Source organism: Somniosus microcephalus, chromosome 29 (genome assembly GCF_052327205.1).
Source record: "Somniosus microcephalus isolate GS21.2 chromosome 29, FLI_Smic_1.0, whole genome shotgun sequence".
Taxonomy (NCBI): domain Eukaryota; kingdom Metazoa; phylum Chordata; class Chondrichthyes; order Squaliformes; family Somniosidae; genus Somniosus; species Somniosus microcephalus.
The window spans coordinates 18,138,937-18,156,721 of record NC_141015.1 but is presented as its reverse complement, the minus strand read 5'-3'; the positions used below and the strand labels follow the sequence as shown (position 1 = coordinate 18,156,721).

Here is a 17,785-nt window from a genome sequence, read left to right as displayed (position 1 = left end):
CTCTAAACAATGCTGAACTCCACGTAGTACCTGTTCGATCAATCGAGTAGATTAATCCAAATTATAGAGGTTCGGACACCAGAGATATTTTATTAATATTGACAGAAAGTACAAGCAAGTGTTATGTCTATACGCTTATCTCATTGAAACTTTTAAAATTCTAACAGGACTAGACAGACTAGATGCAGGAAGGATGTTCCCGATGGCGGGGGAGTCCAGAACCAGGGGTCACAGTCTAAGGATAAGGGGTAAGCCATTTAGGACAGAGGTGAGGAGGAATTTCTTCACCCAGAGAGTGGTGAACCTGTGGAATTCTCTACCACAGAGGGCGGTGGAGGCCAATTCATTAAATATAGTCAAGAAGGAGTTAGATATATTTCTTAAGGCTAAAGGGATCAAGGGATATGGGGAGAAAGCAGGGACAGGGTACTGAATTTGGATGATCAGCCATGATCTCATTGAATAAAGGACCAAGATGGCGACCGAGACGGTCCGGCACGAGCGCGCTCTCCCCGCTTTGGGCGGCCCGTTCTCGCCGCTCGCTCCCGCAACCGGAGCGAGGTGTTCGGCGAGTCGGGCGGAGGCAGCGCAGCGCATTGAGCAGCAGCCGCTGGAGCACGTCGGCCGGCTGCTCCTCAGCGGGAAGGCATTCCGACTGGGAGGAGGGGAGCCGAGCATGGCAGCCAGAGGCCAGACCGGAAGCGGGAGAAGCAGGCCCGGGCCGTCAGACCGTGGAGCCGGCGGCGACCGGAGGATGTGTTCGGCGAGTCGGGCGGAGGCAGCGCAGCGCATTGAGCAGCAGCAGCAGCCACGACGACTCGCAGTCTGACTGGGAGGAGGGGAGCCAGGAATGGTGGCCAGAGGGTGAGCGGGAGAAGCAGGCCACCAAACGTGGAGCCAGAGCCGAGCCGGCAACAGTGAGGAGGAGGCCGCGGTGACGAGGAGGACGGAGCGGCTGAGGGACATCGTGCTCCCACTGCCACTGGATGCCAAAGAATTGACTTTCTGAACACGGCGCTGTAAAAATAACTGACGTGTCCCGACGGGGAGTAAGCATTCCATTGTACTAGTACATATGGCAAATAAAATTGAATTGAATTGCGGAGCAGGCTCAAGGGGCCGAATGGCCTACTCCTGCTCCTATGTTTCTATGTCTATGTTTCTTACTTTCGTATTGCAAATGAAAATAAGGAAATGCAGACTTGTTGAATAATTACTTTGCGTCAGTCTTCACAGTAGAGGAAGAGGATAATATACCCGACATTCCAGGGAAACTAATAATGAATTGATGACTGGAACTCACTAAAGTTAAAGTAAGCAAGAAAACAGTATTATAAAAAACAAATGGCACCAAAGTCTGAGAAATCCCCAGGACCTGCTGGTTTCCACCCCAGGGTTTTAAAGGAAGTAGGCGAGGAAATTGCAGATGCTTCAGACATAATCTTCCAAAGCTCGCCTGTTCAGGAATTGTCCCTTTAGATTGCAAAATTGCAAATGTAACTGCATTATTTAAGAAAGGTGAGAGAGGGAGAAACCAGAAAATTATAGATCTGTTAGTCTAACATCTGTTGTGGGGAAGTTACCGGAATCTATAATTATGGATAAAATGACTGAGCACTTAGAGAAATTTGAGCTGATTAGAGAGAGCCAATATGGATTTGTAAAGGGTGGGTCATGTCAAACAAACCTAACTGAATTTTTTGAGGAAGTAACTAAAGTAGTCGATAGTGGAAAATGTCTATGGACTTCCAGAAGGCATTCGATAATGTTCCACGTAAAATTACAAAGTCATTGCTAGATTAAGGTAGTGGGCAAAACTGTGGCAGATGGATTTCAACATAGGCAAGTGTGAGGTCATCCAATCTGGACAAAAAAGGATAGATCCGAGTATTTTTAAATGGTGAAAAGCTGGAACAGTAGAGGTCCAGAGAGATTATGGGGTCCATGTACACAGATCGCTAAAATGTCATGGTCAGGTACTGATGCGCTATCAATTACTCATAAAAGACTGAGAGTTAGAAGAGTAACTAAAGGCTTTTATTAACAACAGAATGGAGGTCTGCCTCGAGTGGTCGACCGGTCCAGGATACCAAGGGCTGGGGAGCAGTCACCTTTATACTAGGACCTGTGGGAGGAGTCAGCCGAGGCATGTCCAGGCATGTACACAGTGGAATACAAACAGGACAAACAGGAATACAAACAGTGGTTTACCACATTCACCCCTTGTTTAAAATGGAGTCCGGCGGGGTGAAGTGTATTAAAAGTTAGTGTATTGGAGTCTCTCCGGAGGTCTTGTCTGCCGCTGTGATCGGCGTGGCGACGGCAGGGGTAGTGAAGCTTCCGGCGTCGAGTCCAGCGTAGGCTGTGGCACAGGCGTGTCGTCCTCGTAGAAGTCGAGCGGGTCGCGGGGCCCAGGCCTGCCGTCTGCTGGGGCTGGATATCGGATCGTGGGGGGGGGGGGGGGGGTGGTAGTGGGTAGTGGGTTACTGTGGTCCCCGAGGGTGCAAGGTCTCTTATGGAGACTGTGTCCTCCCGCCCGTCCGGGTATGCGATGTAAGCATACTGGGGGTTGGCGTGGAGGAGGTCGACCCTCTCGACCAGGGGGTCCGTTTTATGGGTCCTCACGTGTCTTCTCAGTAGGACCGGCCCTGGGGACGTCAGCCATGGCGGTAGCGATGTCCCTGATGTGGACTTCCTTGGGAAGACAAACATTTTCTCATGAGGGGTGGCGTTAGTGGCAGTGCAGAGCAGTGACCGAATAGAGTGGAGCGCATCGGGGAGCACATCCTGCCAGCGGGAGGTTGGAAGGCCCCTAGACTTTAAGGCTAGCAGGACGGCCTTCCAAACTGTCGCATTTTCTCTTTCCACCTGTCCGTTCCCCCGGGGGTTGTAACTGGTGGTCCTGCTTGTGGCAATACCCCTAGTTAACAGGTACTGACGGAGTTCGTCGCTCATAAACGATGAGCCCCGGTCGCTATGGATATAGCTGGGGAAGCCGAACAGGGTGAAGAGGTTGTTCAGACATTTAATGACCGTGGCACTGGTCATGTCCGGGCAGGGGAAGGCGAACGGGAAACGGGAGTACTCATCAATAATATTGAGGAAGTACACATTGCGGTCGGAGGAGGGGAGAGGCCCTTTAAAATCAACGCCCAGGCGCTCGAAGGGGCGAGTGGCTTTTATCAGGTGGGCCCTGTCTGGTCTATAAAAGTGTGGTTTGCACTCAGCGCAGACTTGGCAGTTCCTGGTCATGGTCCTGACCTCCTCAATAGAGTAAGGCAGGTTGCGGGCCTTGATGAGGTGGAAGAACCTGGTGACCCCCGGGTGGCAGAGGTCATTGTGGAGGACCCGTAGTCTATCGATCTGCGCGCTGGCGCAGGTGCCACGCGATAGCGCATCCGGGGGTTCATTTAGCTTCCCGGGCCGGTACAAGATCTCGTAGTTGTAGGTGGAAAGTTCGATTCTCCACCTCAAGATCTTGTCATTTTTGATTTTGCCCCTCTGCTTGTTGTTAAACATAAAAGCAACTGAACGCTGGTCAGTGAGCAGGGTAAATCGTTTTCCGGCCAGGTAGTGCCTCCAATGACGCACAGCCTCCACAATCGCCTGGGCCTCCTTCTCAACAGCGGAGTGTCTGGTCTCCGGGCCTTGGAGGGTTCGTGAAAAGGCCACGGGTCTCCCCGCCTGATTGAGGGTAGCGGCCAGGGCAAAGTCGGACGCGTCGCTTTCCACCTGGAAGGGGATGGATTCGTCCACTGCGTGCATGGTGGCTTTGGCAATGTCCTCCTTGATACGGTGGAAGGCTAAGCGGGCCTCTGCCGTCAAGGGAAAAGAGGTGGACTTGATCAGCGGACGGGCCTTGTCCGCATAGTAGGGGACCCACTGGGCGTAATAGGAGAAAAACCCTAGGCACCTCTTCAGGGCCTTGAGGCAGTGGGGCAGTGGAAGTTCCATAAGGGGACGCATCCGGTCGGGGTCGGGGCCGATGACTCCGTGTTCCACAGCACAGCCAAGGATGGCGAGGCGGTTTGTGCGGAATATGCACTTCTCCTTGTTATATGTCAGGTTTAGGAGTTGGGCGGTGCGGAGGAATTTTTCGAGGTTTGCGTCATGGTCCTGCAAGTCACGGCCGCAGATGGTCACATTGTCCAGATATGGGAAAGTGGCCTGCAACGCATTTTGATCTACCATCCGGTCCATCTCCCTTTGGAAGATGGAGACCCCGTTGGTGACGCCAAAGGGAACCCTAAGGAAGTGATAGAGGCGGCCGTTTGCCTCAAAGGCAGTGTACTGGCGGTCCTCAGGGCGGATGGGGAGCTGGTGGTACGCTGATTTCAGGTCAATGGTCGAGAAGACGCGGTACTGCGCGATCTGGTTGACCATATCAGCTATACGGGGGAGTGGGTAGGCGTCCAGCAGGGTGTAGCGATTTATTGTCTGGCTGTAGTCGATGACCAGGCGCTGCTTCTCGCTGGTCTTAACGACCACAACCTGGGCTCGCCAGGGGCTGGTGCTGCCCTCAATAATCCCTTCTTTCAGGAGCCGCTCCACTTCGGTTTTAATGAAAACCCTGTCCCCGGCACTGTATCGCCTGCTCTTTGTGGCGATGGGCTTACAGTCGGGGGTGTGAGGTTAGCAAACAGTGGTGGGGGGGTGACTCTGAGTGTGGAGAGGTTGCACCTGGTGCGCGGCGGGCAATTTGGAAGCTGCTGGCTGCGGACTGTGAGTGGGGGTAGGGGTCCACCGTACGCCATCGTAACACTTTTAAGGTGGCACTGAAAATCTAACCCCAGCAGGACGGCAGCGCAGAGGTCAGGCAGGACCAGAAGTTTAAAATGATCGTACACGGTCCCGTCTACTACGAGTGTCACCACGCAGTAGCCGCCGATGTCCGCCGACTGGGACTCGGAGGCCATAGAAATCCGCTGTTGCGCAGGCAGGACTGGGAGAGAGCAACGCCGCACCGTGTCGGGGTGGATGAAGCTCTCCGTGCTCCCAGAGTCAAAAAGGCAGATTGTATCGTGACCATTTACCTTAATGTCCATTGTGGAACTGGCCAGTTGGTGCGGTCTCGCTTGGTCCAGTGTAACGGATGCCAGCGTAGGGGTCGGTGTGTCGCTGCGGGTATCAGATGAGGCGGTGTCGGGGGCCTGCTGCGTCCCGGCTGTCGTCCAAGATGGCGGCGTCCATGATCCCCATGTGGCTGGAGGCGTCCAAAATGGCTGCTGTACCGGTGATTCGCACACGGCCGGGGAGGTCCAAAATGACGGCCCGCATGGCCCACACGCGGCGCTGCTGGGGTTCGGGGTGGCTTTGGCCCTGCAGACGCTAGCGTAGTGTCCCTTCTTCCCGCAGCCCGAGCAGATCGCGTTTTTCGCCGGGCAGCGCGCTCTGGGGTGTTTTGCCTGGCCACAGAAGTAGCATTTCTGGCCTTGGGGCACTGCTGTCTGGCCTTGGGACACTGCTGCGGTAGTTGGGCCGTTGTTGGGGTGTGGCTGGGGTGTGGCTGGGGTGGCACGGCGCTATGAGGCGGTCCTACCGTGTCCCAGGCTGTCATTCCCCGCGGCGTCCACGGTGCAGAGGAGTAGGCATCCATGCCCTGGTAGGCTGCATCCAACGATAGTGCGAGTTCAGAGGCCTTGTTGAGGTCGAGGTTACTCTGCTCCAACAGTCGCTGTCGTGTGTAATTGGATCTGTGGCCCACTACAAAAGCGTCCCGGATAAGTTCCTCTGTGTACACGGCGGCCTTTACATCCTTACAACCACAGGCCCGGCCAAGCACAGACAGTGCCTGAAGGTATTCCACGGTCGATTCCCCAGGTTGTTGTTTACGACTCCCCAGGAGGTGCCTGGCGTACACTTCGTTCACTGGGCGCGTGTACTGGTCCTTGAGGAGCTTGATAGCATCCGCGTACGAGGTCGCGTCTTGGATGACCGAGTACACTCGGTGGTTCACTTTGGAGGTCAGGACATCCAGTTTGTCCTCGTCCGATTTGATTGCTTCGGAGGCGGTCAGGAATTTTTCGAAACACTTAAGCCAGTGAGTAAACTTGGTGGATGAGTCCGCCTCCCGATGATCTAAGTCCAGGCATGCTGGTGTGAGGATCTTCTCCATTATAAAAATGTTGTTAATAAAATTGATGCGCTATCAATTACTCATAAAAGACTGAGAGTTAGAAGAGTAACTAAAGGCTTTTATTAACAACAGAATGGAGGTCTGCCTCGAGTGGTCGACCGGTCCAGGATACCAAGGGCTGGGGAGCAGTCACCTTTATACTAGGACCTGTGGGAGGAGTCAGCCGAGGCATGTCCAGGCATGTACACAGTGGAATACAAACAGGACAAACAGGAATACAAACAGTGGTTTACCACAGGTACTAAAAAAATTATCAGAAAGGCTAATCCAATGTTAGCCTTTATATCTAGAGGGCTAGAATCACAGAATGGTTACAGCACAGAAGGAGGCCATTCAGCCCGTGCCAGCTCTCTGCAAGAACACTTCAGTTAGTCCCACTCCCCCGCCCTATCCCCGTCGGCTTGCAACTTTTTTTTCTTCAGGTACTTATCCAATTCCATTTTGAAAGCCACGATTGAATCTGCCTCCACCACCCTTTCAGGCAGTGCATTCCAGATCATAACCACTCGCTGCGTAAAAAAAGCTTTTCCTTCATGTTGCCTTTGGTTCTTCTGCCAATCACCTTAAATCTGTGTCGTCTGGTTCTCGACCCTTCCGCCAATGGGAACAGTTTCTCTCTATCTACTCTGCCTAGACCCCTCATGGTTTTGAGCACCTCGATCAAATCTCCTCTGAACCTTCTCTGCTCCAAGGAGAACAACCCCAGCTTCTCCAGTCTATCCATGTAACTGAAGTCCCTCATCCCTGGAACCATTCTCATAAATCTTTTCTGCACCCTCTGAGGCCTTCACATCCTTCCTAAAGTGTGGGGCCCAGAATTGGACACAATACTCCAGTTGAGGCCAAACCAGTGTTTTATAAAAAGGTGGTTCATAACTTCCTTGCTTTTGTACTCTATGCCTCTATGAAGCCCAGGATCCCGTATGCTTTTTTAACCGCTTTCACAACCTACCCTGCCACCTTCAATGATTTGTGCACATATACCCCCAGGTCTCTCTGTTCATGCACCCCCTTTAGGATTGTACCCTTTAGTTTATATTGTCTCTCCTCATTCTTTCTACCAAAATGCATCACTTCGCACTTCTCTGCATTAAATTTCATCTGCCACGTGTTAGCCCATTCCCACCAGCCTATCTATGTACTCTTGAAGTCGATCACTATTCTCCTCACTGTTCACTATACTTCCAAGTTTTGTGTCATCTGCAAATTTTGAAATTGTGCCCTGTACCAAGTCCAAATTATTAATATATAGCAAGAAGTGGTCCTAGTACCAACCCCTGGGAAACACCACTGTATACCTTCCTCCAGTCCAATAAACAACCGTTTGCCATTACTCTCCATTTCCTGTCACTTAGCCAATTTCGTATCCGTGCTGCCACTGTCCCTTTTATTCCATGGGCTTCAACTTTGCTGGCAAGCCTATTATGTGGCATGTTAGCAAATGTCTTTTGGAAGTCCATGTACACCACGTCAACTGCATTGCCTTCATCAACCCTCAGTTACCTCATCAAAAAACTCAATCAAGTTAGTTAAACACGATTTGCTTTTAACAAATCTATGCTGGCTTTCCTTAATTAATTCACACTTGTCCAAGTGACTGTTAATGTTGTCCCGGATTATCATTTCTAAAAGCTTCCCCACTACAGAAGTTAAACTGACTGGCCTGTAGTTGCTGGGTGTATCCTTACAACCTTGTTTGAAAAAGGGTGTACTCTTTTTGCAATTCTCCAGTCCTCTGGCACCACCCCCGTATCTAAGGAGGATTGGAAGATTATGGCCAGTACTTCCGCAATTTCCACTTTTACTTCCCTTAGCATCCTAGGATACATTCCATAAGTCCTGATGACTGATCTACTTTACAGCCAGCCTTTCAAGTACCTCCTATCAATTTTTATCCCATCCAGTATCTCAACTATCTCCTCTTTCACTATGACTTTGGCAGCATCTTCTTCCTTGGTAAAGACAGAGGCAAAGTACTCATTTATTACCTCAACCATGTCCTCTGCCTCCATGCGTAGGTCTTCATTGTGGTCCATAATTGGCCCCACCCCTCCTCTTACTACCCATTTAATATTTATGTGCCTATAGAAGACTTTTCGATTCCCTTTTATGTTAGCTGTCAATCTAGTCTCATACTCTCTCTTTGCCCCTCTTATTTCCTTTTTCACTTTCCCTCTGAACTTTCTATATTCAGCCTGGTTCTCACTTGTACTCTCAACCCGACATCTGTCATACGCCCCCTTTTTCTGCTTCATCTTACTCTCTCTTTCATCATCCAGGGAGCTCTGGCTTTGGTTGTCCTACCTTTCCCCCTCGTGGGAATGTACCTCTAATGTACCCAAACCATCTCCTCTTTAAAAGGCAGCCCATTATTCGATTACAGTTTTGCCTGCCAATCTTTGATTCCAATTTACCCAGGCCAGATCCATTCTCAACCAAGTATTTTTACTCTAGATTGCTCCCTGTCCTTTTCCATAGCTAATCTAAACCTGATCATACTGTGATCACTGTTCCCTAAATGGTCCCCTACTGACAATTCTTCAAGGGAGAACCAGACCAAATACAATAAGTTGAAAGGGGATGTGAAGATGAAAATAAGATTGGCAAAGAGAGAATGGGAGTAGAATGGCAGTAACATAAAAGGGAACCCAAAAATCTCTCTTCTTCCCTAGTGTCAGCTGTGGTTCAGTTGGTAGCACATTCACCTCTGAGTCAGAAGGCTGTGGGTTCACGTCCCACTCCAGGGACTTGAGCACAAAGCTAGGCTGACACTCCAGTGCAGTGCTGAACTGTCAGAGGTGCCGTCTTTCAGATGAGACGTTAAACCGAGGCCCCGTCTGCTCTCTCAGGTGGACGTAAAAGATCCCACGGCACTATTTCGAAGAAGAGCAGGTGAGTTATCCCCGGTGTCCTGGCCGATATTTATCCCTCAACCAACATAACAAAAACAGATTATCTGGTCATTATCACATTGCTGTTTGTGGGACCTTGCTGAGTGCAAATTGGCTGCCACGTTTCCCACATTACAACAGTGTCTACACTCCAAAAAGTACTTCATTGGCTGTAAAGCGCTTTGAGACATCTGGTGGTCGTGAAAGGCACTATATAAATGCAAGTCTTTCTTTCTTTCTTGAACATCTTGTATCCAGGAATAGTTAGTACCCTATCCTGCCCTTTTTGAGCCAGGTCTCCACAACATCGTATTCCCATGAGTCTATTTGTGCCTGCAGCTCACCAACCTTATTTACCACATTTCATGCATTCACACACATGCACTGTAAACCTATCTTAGACCTTGTATTCTCTCTTAGTCTGACCCCCACCTAATACCGTACTATTTCTTACTCTAATTATCTGTCTCTCCCAATCCTTTGTGCACCTTGTTTCTCCTTTCTAATGCTACATCCTGGTACCCATCCCTCTGCCAAATTAGTTTAAACCCTTCCCAACAGCACTAGCAAATTCCCCCCACCTCCCGCAAGAGACAGACACACACAGAAAGTGACAGAGACACACACACACACAGGGAGTGAGGGAGCCAGAGCCAGAGAGGGAGCCAGAATATAAGAATTTTTGTTACAACTACACAAAGCTCCGGTTAGACCACATCTGGAGTACGATGTACATTTCTGGGCACTGCACCTTAGAAAGGATATATTGACTTTGCAAGGAGTGCAGCACTCCCCTGCTCATCTTCAAAAATAGTGCCATGGATCTTTTACATCCACCTGAGAGAGCAGATGGGGCCTCGGTTTAACGTCTCATTCAAAAGACAACACCTCCGACAGTGCAGCACTCCCTCAGCACTGTGGGAGTACCTTCACCACACAGACTGCAGTTCAAGAAGGCAGCTCACCACCACCTTCTCAAGGGCAACTAGGGATGGGCAATAAATGCTGGCCTTGCCAGCGACACCCAGATCCCATAAGCGAATGAAACAAAAGTACTGCACTGGAGTGTCAGCCTAGATTTTCGCACTCAAGTCACTGAATCCACAACCTTCTGACTCAGAAGTGAGGGTTCGACCAACTCAGCCACAGCTGACACTCATCCAAAGGACAATATCTCCAACATTCCCTAACTACTGTAGCCTGGATTAGGTGCGCAAATGCTGAGATTGGGGTTTGAACCCATGACCTTCTGGCTCTGAGGCAGGAGTGCTACCACTCAGCCAAGTTGACACTTAATAATGAGATTACAGGTCTAGTTTTAGCTAGGATTGCCATTTCTCACTCTTACTGATAATAAATCTGATCTCTACCAGTTGCCCCAAACTTACAGCCCTGACAGACAGAGCAGTGCCTGAGGCTGCTGCCAGACCCTGGGCCCGACCCCTAACCCCATCTCCAAGGTTACCGCCCTCTCATTGACTCCCACGTTGCAGACCCGCCACCGGCCGCGCATTAAGACACGAGTACTCACCAGCCCGGGCACCGGTAAAGCCCCCCGCCGCATACAGGCTCCTCCTTATGCCCCTGCTGAGGGGCCGAAGCCAGCAGCCGCTTAGCGCCATCGCTCCTCCCCCTACTGCGCAGGCGCGAAGACGGAAACGGAGGGGAGCTTTCACTGCGCATGCGTTGGAGGAATGGCCGTACTGCGCATGCGTGTTGGACATCGCCCAGCCAAGGGGAAGCTTTCAGCGCGCATGCGCCAGAGGAACGCTCGTCCTGCGCACGCGGATTGGAGGCTCGGGGTGAAGCGGCGGTGAGTGGGTGAATTGCGTCACTGAATTTTTCCCGGCCGCCAGGCGGCGCTGTGCGGTCCAGTTCCTCCGCCCTGGGCAGAAGCGGGCGCCGGGAGACGCTGTGTCCCTCCGGCCTGACGGGGGCGGTGTGTGCGCGCGCACACACAGCGGCCGCTGTGCTGTGTGAGCGGGCTGCCCGCTTCCCGCTCCGCTCCGCTGGCTGTCAGCGGCGCTGAAGCGAGGGGCGGCTTCCCGGCTCGGCGTGTTTTTTTTTTGTATGTGTCCTTTCAACGGAGCCGGGCGGCAGCGGCAGCGAGGAGGTCATGGCGGAGCGCAGTGGAGACGAGAGCTGCGAATGGAGCGAGGTTCAGCTGAGGAAATACACCTTCGCCACCAAGGCCATCCCCAGGATGTCCCACAGCGATCCGCGGGCCGAGACGCTGATAGACAATGAGGTAAAGAGGGTAGGGTGAGGCTCTGTCTGTCTGTGTGGCGAGAGGGAGGCAGCACATTCTGTCCAATGGACATCTACAGCACACCATGTACCAGAGGGAGAGAAACAGCACAGTGTGTACTATTGGGACCTTCAGTACAATGCTCTATATACCAGAAAGAATCTGAAGCAACAACTACAACAAAAAATTACCTACCAGATTTAGAAAAATAAGCACTTTCGGAGCTTAGGATATTAAAGTAGATATGAAGAATGCCACATTGTCCACCCACTAGTATCACCAACAGTAGCGTCTAGGCTTAAAAGGCATTTTGCTCCACTATTCTCTCACCAAAACGTCCAACTGTTCAACAATTGCAGGATTTTTGCCTCCACTACCCTCTCTAGAGTCCATTTCAAGTGTCATCGCCAGGTGTCAGCTGTGACTCAGTGGTAACACTCACCGCTGTGTCAAAATGTTGAGTTCAAGCCCCACTCAAGACACTTGAGCACAAAATCTAGGCTGACACTCCAGTGCAGTACTGAGGAAGTGCTGATCTGTCGGAGGTGCTGTCTCTCAGATGATATGCCCCTTCTGCCCTCTTCGGTATTCGAAGAAGAGCAGGGGAGTTCTCCCCGGTGTCCTGGCCAATATTTATCCCTCAACCAACACCACTAAAACAGATTATCTGGGAGCTTGCTGTGCGCACTTTGGCTGTCGCGTTTCCTACATTACAACAGTGACTGTACTTCAAAAAGTACTTAATTGGCTGGAAAGTGCTTTGGGACATCCTGAGGTCATGGAAGGCGCTATATAAATAGAAGTTCTTTCTTTCAAAAAGAAAGCGTTCCATTTAATATGCCCGATCTGAAACAATTCCAAGTGCTTCACTTTCAGTGAATTTGAAATACGGTGTGTTAACTAGGCAAATGTGGCAGCCATTTTGCACAGCAAAATCACACAAACGGCAATGAGACGAATTGCCAGCCAATCTGTTTTTGATGATAGTTGAGGGAGGAATGTTAGCCAGAACACTGAGAATCCTCCCTCAGCGTCTTCAAATGGTTCCCTTGGATCATTAGTGTTCAACCACTAGAACAGGCAGCTGGGGCCTCGGTTTAATGTTTCATCCAAAGAATGCCTGCCACTACAATGCAGTTCTCTCTCAGTACTGTGTTGGAATGTCAACTTAGATGTGCTCAAATGATGAATGGGGACAGAGACAGCAGATAACGTAATGCACGCAAAGGGCAATGTTATTGGGAAGTGGTGTGCAACAGAGGGGCAGCTGAAGAGAAATGGTCAGATTATTTATACCAGATGAAGAATCATACCATACAGTGAGGGTTTAAAGGTTGGGTTTCTTATGCCAGGTTATCCTCAGTATAGAGACGCTGTCGGCTGGCAGCCATATACTGCACTTAGGTGTCAATAACATGTTAGTACCCATACACAGAGTATCTTCTAGCATGTGCCTCATAGTATAATGAAAGAAAAGAAAGAACTTACATTTATATAGCACCTTTCACGACCTCCGGTCATCCCAAAGCGCTTTACAGTCAATGAAGTACTTTTGAAGAGCAGTCACTGTTGTATTGTAGGAAACGCTGCTGCCAATTTGCACACAGCAAGAACCCACAAACAGCAATGTGATATTGACCAGATCATCTGTTTTTAGCGATGTTGATTTAAGGATAAATATCGTCCAGGACACCGGGGATAACTCCCCTGCTCTTCTTCGAAAAAGTGCCAGGGGATCTTTTACGTCCACCTCCGAGAGCAGACGGGGCCTCGGTTTAACATCTCATCCGAAAGACGGCACCTCCGACAGTGCAGCACTCCCTCAGCACTGCACTGGAGTGTCAGCCTAGATTTTTGTGCTCAAGTCTCTGGAGTGGGACTTGAACCCACAACCTTCTGACTCAGGCGGGAGTGCTACCCACTGAGCCACGGCTGACAGTCTCTTCTTCTTAGGCAGTCCCTCGGAACCGAGGATGATTTGCTTCCACATTAAAAATGAGTTCTCAGGTGACTGATGAGTCCAATGCGGGACCTACAGTCTCTGTCACAGGTGGGGCAGACGGTGGTTGAAGGGGCGGGTGGGTGGGGTGCTTGGGTTGACGTGCGCTCCTTCCGCTGTTTGCGCTTGGCTTCCGCTTGCTCCTGGTGAAGAGACTCGAGGTGTTCGGCGCCTTCCCGGATGCTTCTCCTCCACTTTGTGCGGTCTTGGGCCAGGGATTCCCAGGTGTCGGTGGGGATGTTGCACTTTTTCAAGGAGGCTTTGAGGGTGTCCTTGAAGCGTTTCCTCTGCCCACCTGGGGCTCTCTTGCCGTGCCGGAACTCCTAGTAGAGCGCTTGTTTTGGGAGCCTCGTATCGGGCATGCGGACAATGTGACCCGTCCATCGGAGCTGATCGAGCGTGGTCAAAGCTTCGATGCTGGGGATGTTGGTCTGAGCGAGAACAGTGACGTTGGTGCGCCTATCCTGCCAATGGATTTGCAGGATCTTGCGGAGGCAGCGTTGGTGGTACCTCTCCAGTGCTTTGAGGTGCCTGCTGTACATGGTCCATGTCTCTGAGGCGTACAGCAGGGCAGGTATCACTGCTGCTCTGTAGACCATGAGCTTAGTGCTGGGTTTGAGGTCCTGGTCTTCAAACACTCTCTTCCTCAGGCGACCAAAGGCTGCACTGGCACACTGAAGGCGGTGTTGGACTTTGTCGTCGATGTCTGCCCTTGCTGACAGTAGGCTCCCAAGGTATGGAAAGTGGTCCACGTTGTCCAAGGCCTTGTCGTGGATTTTGATAATCGGGGGGCAGTAGTGTGTGGCGGGGGCAGGTTGGTAGAGGACCTTTGTCTTATGGATGTTTAGTGTAAGGCCCATGCTCTCGTACGCTTCGGTGAAGGTGTTGACGATGGTTTGGAGTTCGACCTCCGAGTGAGCGCAGACGCAAGCGTCGTCTGCTTACTGTAATTCGACAACAGAGGATGGGACGACCTTGGATCTGGACTGGAGGCGACGGAGGTTGAACCACAGAGCCATGGCTGACAGTATAGAGATACTGTCTGCTGACAACCATATACTTAGGTGTCAATAACTTGGTAGTACCCATAAACAGACTATCTTCAAGCAATTGGCTTGTGCATCATTGTATAATGAGATGGAGAGAGAACAACTGACCCATTACAAAGAGTCTTTAGCACAAAGCTTTCCCATGTGGCTCAGCTGTAAGAACAGTGCCTTGTATGGAGCTGAGCCTAGCCCCAGGTTCAGTCTGTAGGCTGTGTTGAGTTAGCTGATCTCGGACATGGTAGAGCAATTATCCACATTACCCTCGCAGCTAGGGTTTCCACTCTGGATTGCTATCCAATGGCCCCCTGCTACAAAGTTTGTGTGTGAGGGCATGGCAAGGGCACGATTGAGTTCTGATGTGAAGCCCCCCAAGTGCGAATAGCCTTCAGAGACCATCAGAGGAAGAATGCCCACTGGAGCATTGCAGGTGCTGACTGAAACATTCCATAGCCAGGATAATGGGAGAGAATATTGGAGAGGGCAAGAAACCCATGGGGAGAGAGGCCAACTGTCCCTTAATATAGGAACTTGGAGGGAGGAAAAAGGTCATTGGAGAAACTGATACATCGATGTAAAGAGATCAGGTGGAAAGTCCAAGCAACTGGGAGAAACGGTAGCGTAGGATTGAGAGAGAGAACACAGTGAATTTGTGAGTTGAGGCTAGGGGCATGTATGTGTCGTCCGCTGTACAAACAGAAATGTGCCTGGCAGAGGCAATGCAGGGAATTGATTCGAGCACACTGTAACATTAGTGAATTATTTACAGCCGACAGCCGTCCGGGAAGGCGGGGAGGCAGCTTGATGACATGCAAGCAGCCTGCCAGAGGAACGCAGTCAATACCCAGGCACAGTGTGTCGGTGGGGCTTGAATTTACTGTGTAATACATCGAAGTACTGTCACTCACCCAGTCTCTGCGCTTTAATCTTGGTTATAGGGTACAGAGCAAATGGAAGGGATTAAGGTTACTTTCCTTTCGAACCGTGATCGGTTACTAATGCACGGTAATTTAATGCTGAATATTAGAAGTGATTGATCAAATATTTGGCTTGTGTTGCACCATTGGAAAAATTGTCGTCTGTGAACAACCATTTTGGCAGCAGCGCTGGAAAATTCCACTCATCTCAAAACAAGTGATATGCTCTCCACCTCCAGTGAGCTGATAGCAGAAAGGGGACCCTGCAGCTTCAACAGTAGCCAGTCCACGTTTATCTCTTGCTCTCCTAAACCTTCCCACACCTCTGTCTCTGTTTACTCACAACCTCTTGACCTGACACCATTCGGTTTACACTCTGGCTTCATAATCAGATTTCTATGATCGAGCATTTCTGCAGCGCCTTTCACGACCTCAGGACATCCCCTAAGCGCTTTGCAGCCAATGAAGGTGGCATAGTGGTTAGCACTGTTGCCTCACAGTGCCAGGGACCCGGGTTCAAATCCGGCCTCGGGTGACTGTCTGTGTGGAGTTTGCACATTCTCCCCGTGTTTGCGTGGGTTTCCTCTGGGTGCTCCGGTTTCCTCCCACAGTCCAAAGATGTGCGGGTTAGGTTGATTGGCCATGATAAAAATTGGCCCTTAGTGTTAGGGGGGATTAAATACGTGGGGTTACGGGGATAGGGCTTGGGTGGGATGGCTGTCGGTGTAGGGACCGGGTGCTAGGGTTTGGATGATCAGCCATGATCTCGTTGAATGGCGGAGCAGGCTCGAAGGGCCGAATGGCCTACTCCTGCTCCTATCTTCTATGTTTCTATGAAGTACTTTTGAAGTGTCGCCACTGTTGTAATATAGAAAACACGGCGGCCAATTTGTACACAGCAAGCTCTCACAGCAATGTGATAATGAGCAGATAATCTGTTTTAGTGATGTTGATTGAGGGATAAATACTGGCCAGGAGTTGTGCCATGGAGGATGTTTTACGTGCACCTGAGAGAGCAGACGGGGCGTCTGTTTCTCTCTCCATGGATGCTACCTAGCCTGCTGAGTATTTCCAGCGTTTTCTGTTGTTATTCCTCGATTTAACATCTCATCTGAAAGACGGCACCTCCAAGTGTGCAGCGCTGCCTCAGCACTGCACTGGAATCTCAGCCTAGATATAGTGCTCGAGTCTCTGAAGTGGGTCTTGAACCCACGACCCTCTGACTCCGAGGCAAGAGTGCTACCGACTGACCCACACCTGACACCAGTAGTAACATTCTGCTTCACACAGTGCCACGGTGGGGGGTCTCTTCCTATTGCCCCCCTCCCCCAAAACCCCCATCTCCCTCAGCCTTGGCTCATTGGTAGCACTCTTTCCTCAGGGTCAGTAGGTCGTGAGTTCAAACCCTGCTCCAGAGACTCGAGCAAGTAATCTGGGCTGACACGCCGGTACTGAGAGTGCTGCAGTGTCAGAGGTTCTGGGCGAGATGTTAAACTGAGACCCCATAAAAGAACAGGGCCAATAATTTACAGTGACTAAATACATTTAATCCTGTTTTTAGGCAAACGGATTCTGGAATTTTTGTCCACATTTTTGGAAAAGTGTTCTGCAGTTCCAGCTGTTCAGAATTCGGTACCTTAAGTTAAATGCTGTTCTATTACTTGGGGTTTTAGAAGTTTCACCAGTCTTTCGGGGAATGTATTCCACGAAAACAGCAAATCAGTGGCCTTGACCATGAATGTTGGCAATACTGTGTCAGCCTTGGTTCAGGGGTAGCACTCTTGGCTCTGAGCCAGCGGGTCATGGGTTCAAGCTCCACTCCAGAGACTTGGCTACCTAATCTGGGTTGACACTTCAGTGCAGTACTGAGGGAGTGGAGCGCTGTCGGAATTGCTGGCTTTGAATGCGATGTTAAACCGAGGCCCTGTCTTGCCCTCGGGTGAATGTAAAAGATCCCAAAGCATCATTTTGAAGAAGAGCAAGGGGAATTCTCCCGGTGTCCTCGCCGATATTTATCCCTCAACCAACATCACCCACAGACCGTCTGGTCATTTGTCTCCTGGCTGTTTGAGGGATCTTGCTGTGCGCAACCTGACTTCCGCGTTTCCTGCATCACGAGCTGCACTTCGGAAGTTCTTCGCTGGCTGTAAATAGGTTTGGGGCCTCCTGAGGTTGTGCAAAGTTCTGTATAAATGCAAGTTCGTTCTTTTTATCTTATTCTGAACCACCCCAGGATTAACAGAGAGCTGGAGCAAGTGACCTGACCACCTACCCCACTGAGTCTGGTCAGGGAGATTAACTGAACAAAACAATTGGAGCTTAAAATAATTTATCCAGGCCTCCCAGTAGGCTGGTGTTAATGCACTTGCTGGTGTGGTACTAAGATGCACCAACTATGAATGAAGGTCCTAGGTTCATTCATTGAGTTCGCTGATCTTAGCAAAAGGTATTCACTAGATTTAGAAGAATGAGAGGGGATCTCATTGAAACGTATACAATTCTGACAGGGCTAGACTGACTGGAGGGGAGTCTAGAACGAGGGGTCACA

General features: G+C 50.5%; 2 protein-coding genes across 5 annotated transcripts in view; one reads left to right on the top strand and one right to left on the bottom strand.

Annotated features, from left to right (window-relative positions):
• Positions 1-10,686, bottom strand: part of ndufb8 (NADH:ubiquinone oxidoreductase subunit B8) — a 30,461-nt gene extending 19,775 nt beyond the window's left edge. Inside the window, exon 1 of the mRNA XM_085970301.1 lies at positions 10,559-10,686. Within this exon, the coding sequence (XP_085826427.1) occupies positions 10,559-10,649 (91 nt within the window). The 5' untranslated portion in view covers positions 10,650-10,686. The remainder of the gene's footprint in view (positions 1-10,558) is intronic.
• A 286-nt stretch (positions 10,687-10,972) lies between these two features.
• hif1an (hypoxia inducible factor 1 subunit alpha inhibitor) overlaps positions 10,973-17,785 on the top strand; it is a 61,097-nt gene continuing 54,284 nt past the window's right edge. For 3 of the 4 annotated variants that reach the window (XR_015074188.1, XM_085970300.1, XM_085970299.1), the window contains exon 1: positions 10,975-11,275. Coding sequence is in view for 3 of the 4 variants with exons in the window: in XM_085970300.1 (XP_085826426.1) it covers positions 11,144-11,275 (132 nt within the window). In the remaining variant the exon portion in view is untranslated. Of the gene's footprint in view, positions 11,276-17,785 lie in introns of all 4 variants that reach the window. The other variant, XM_085970298.1, reaches the window with a different exon arrangement.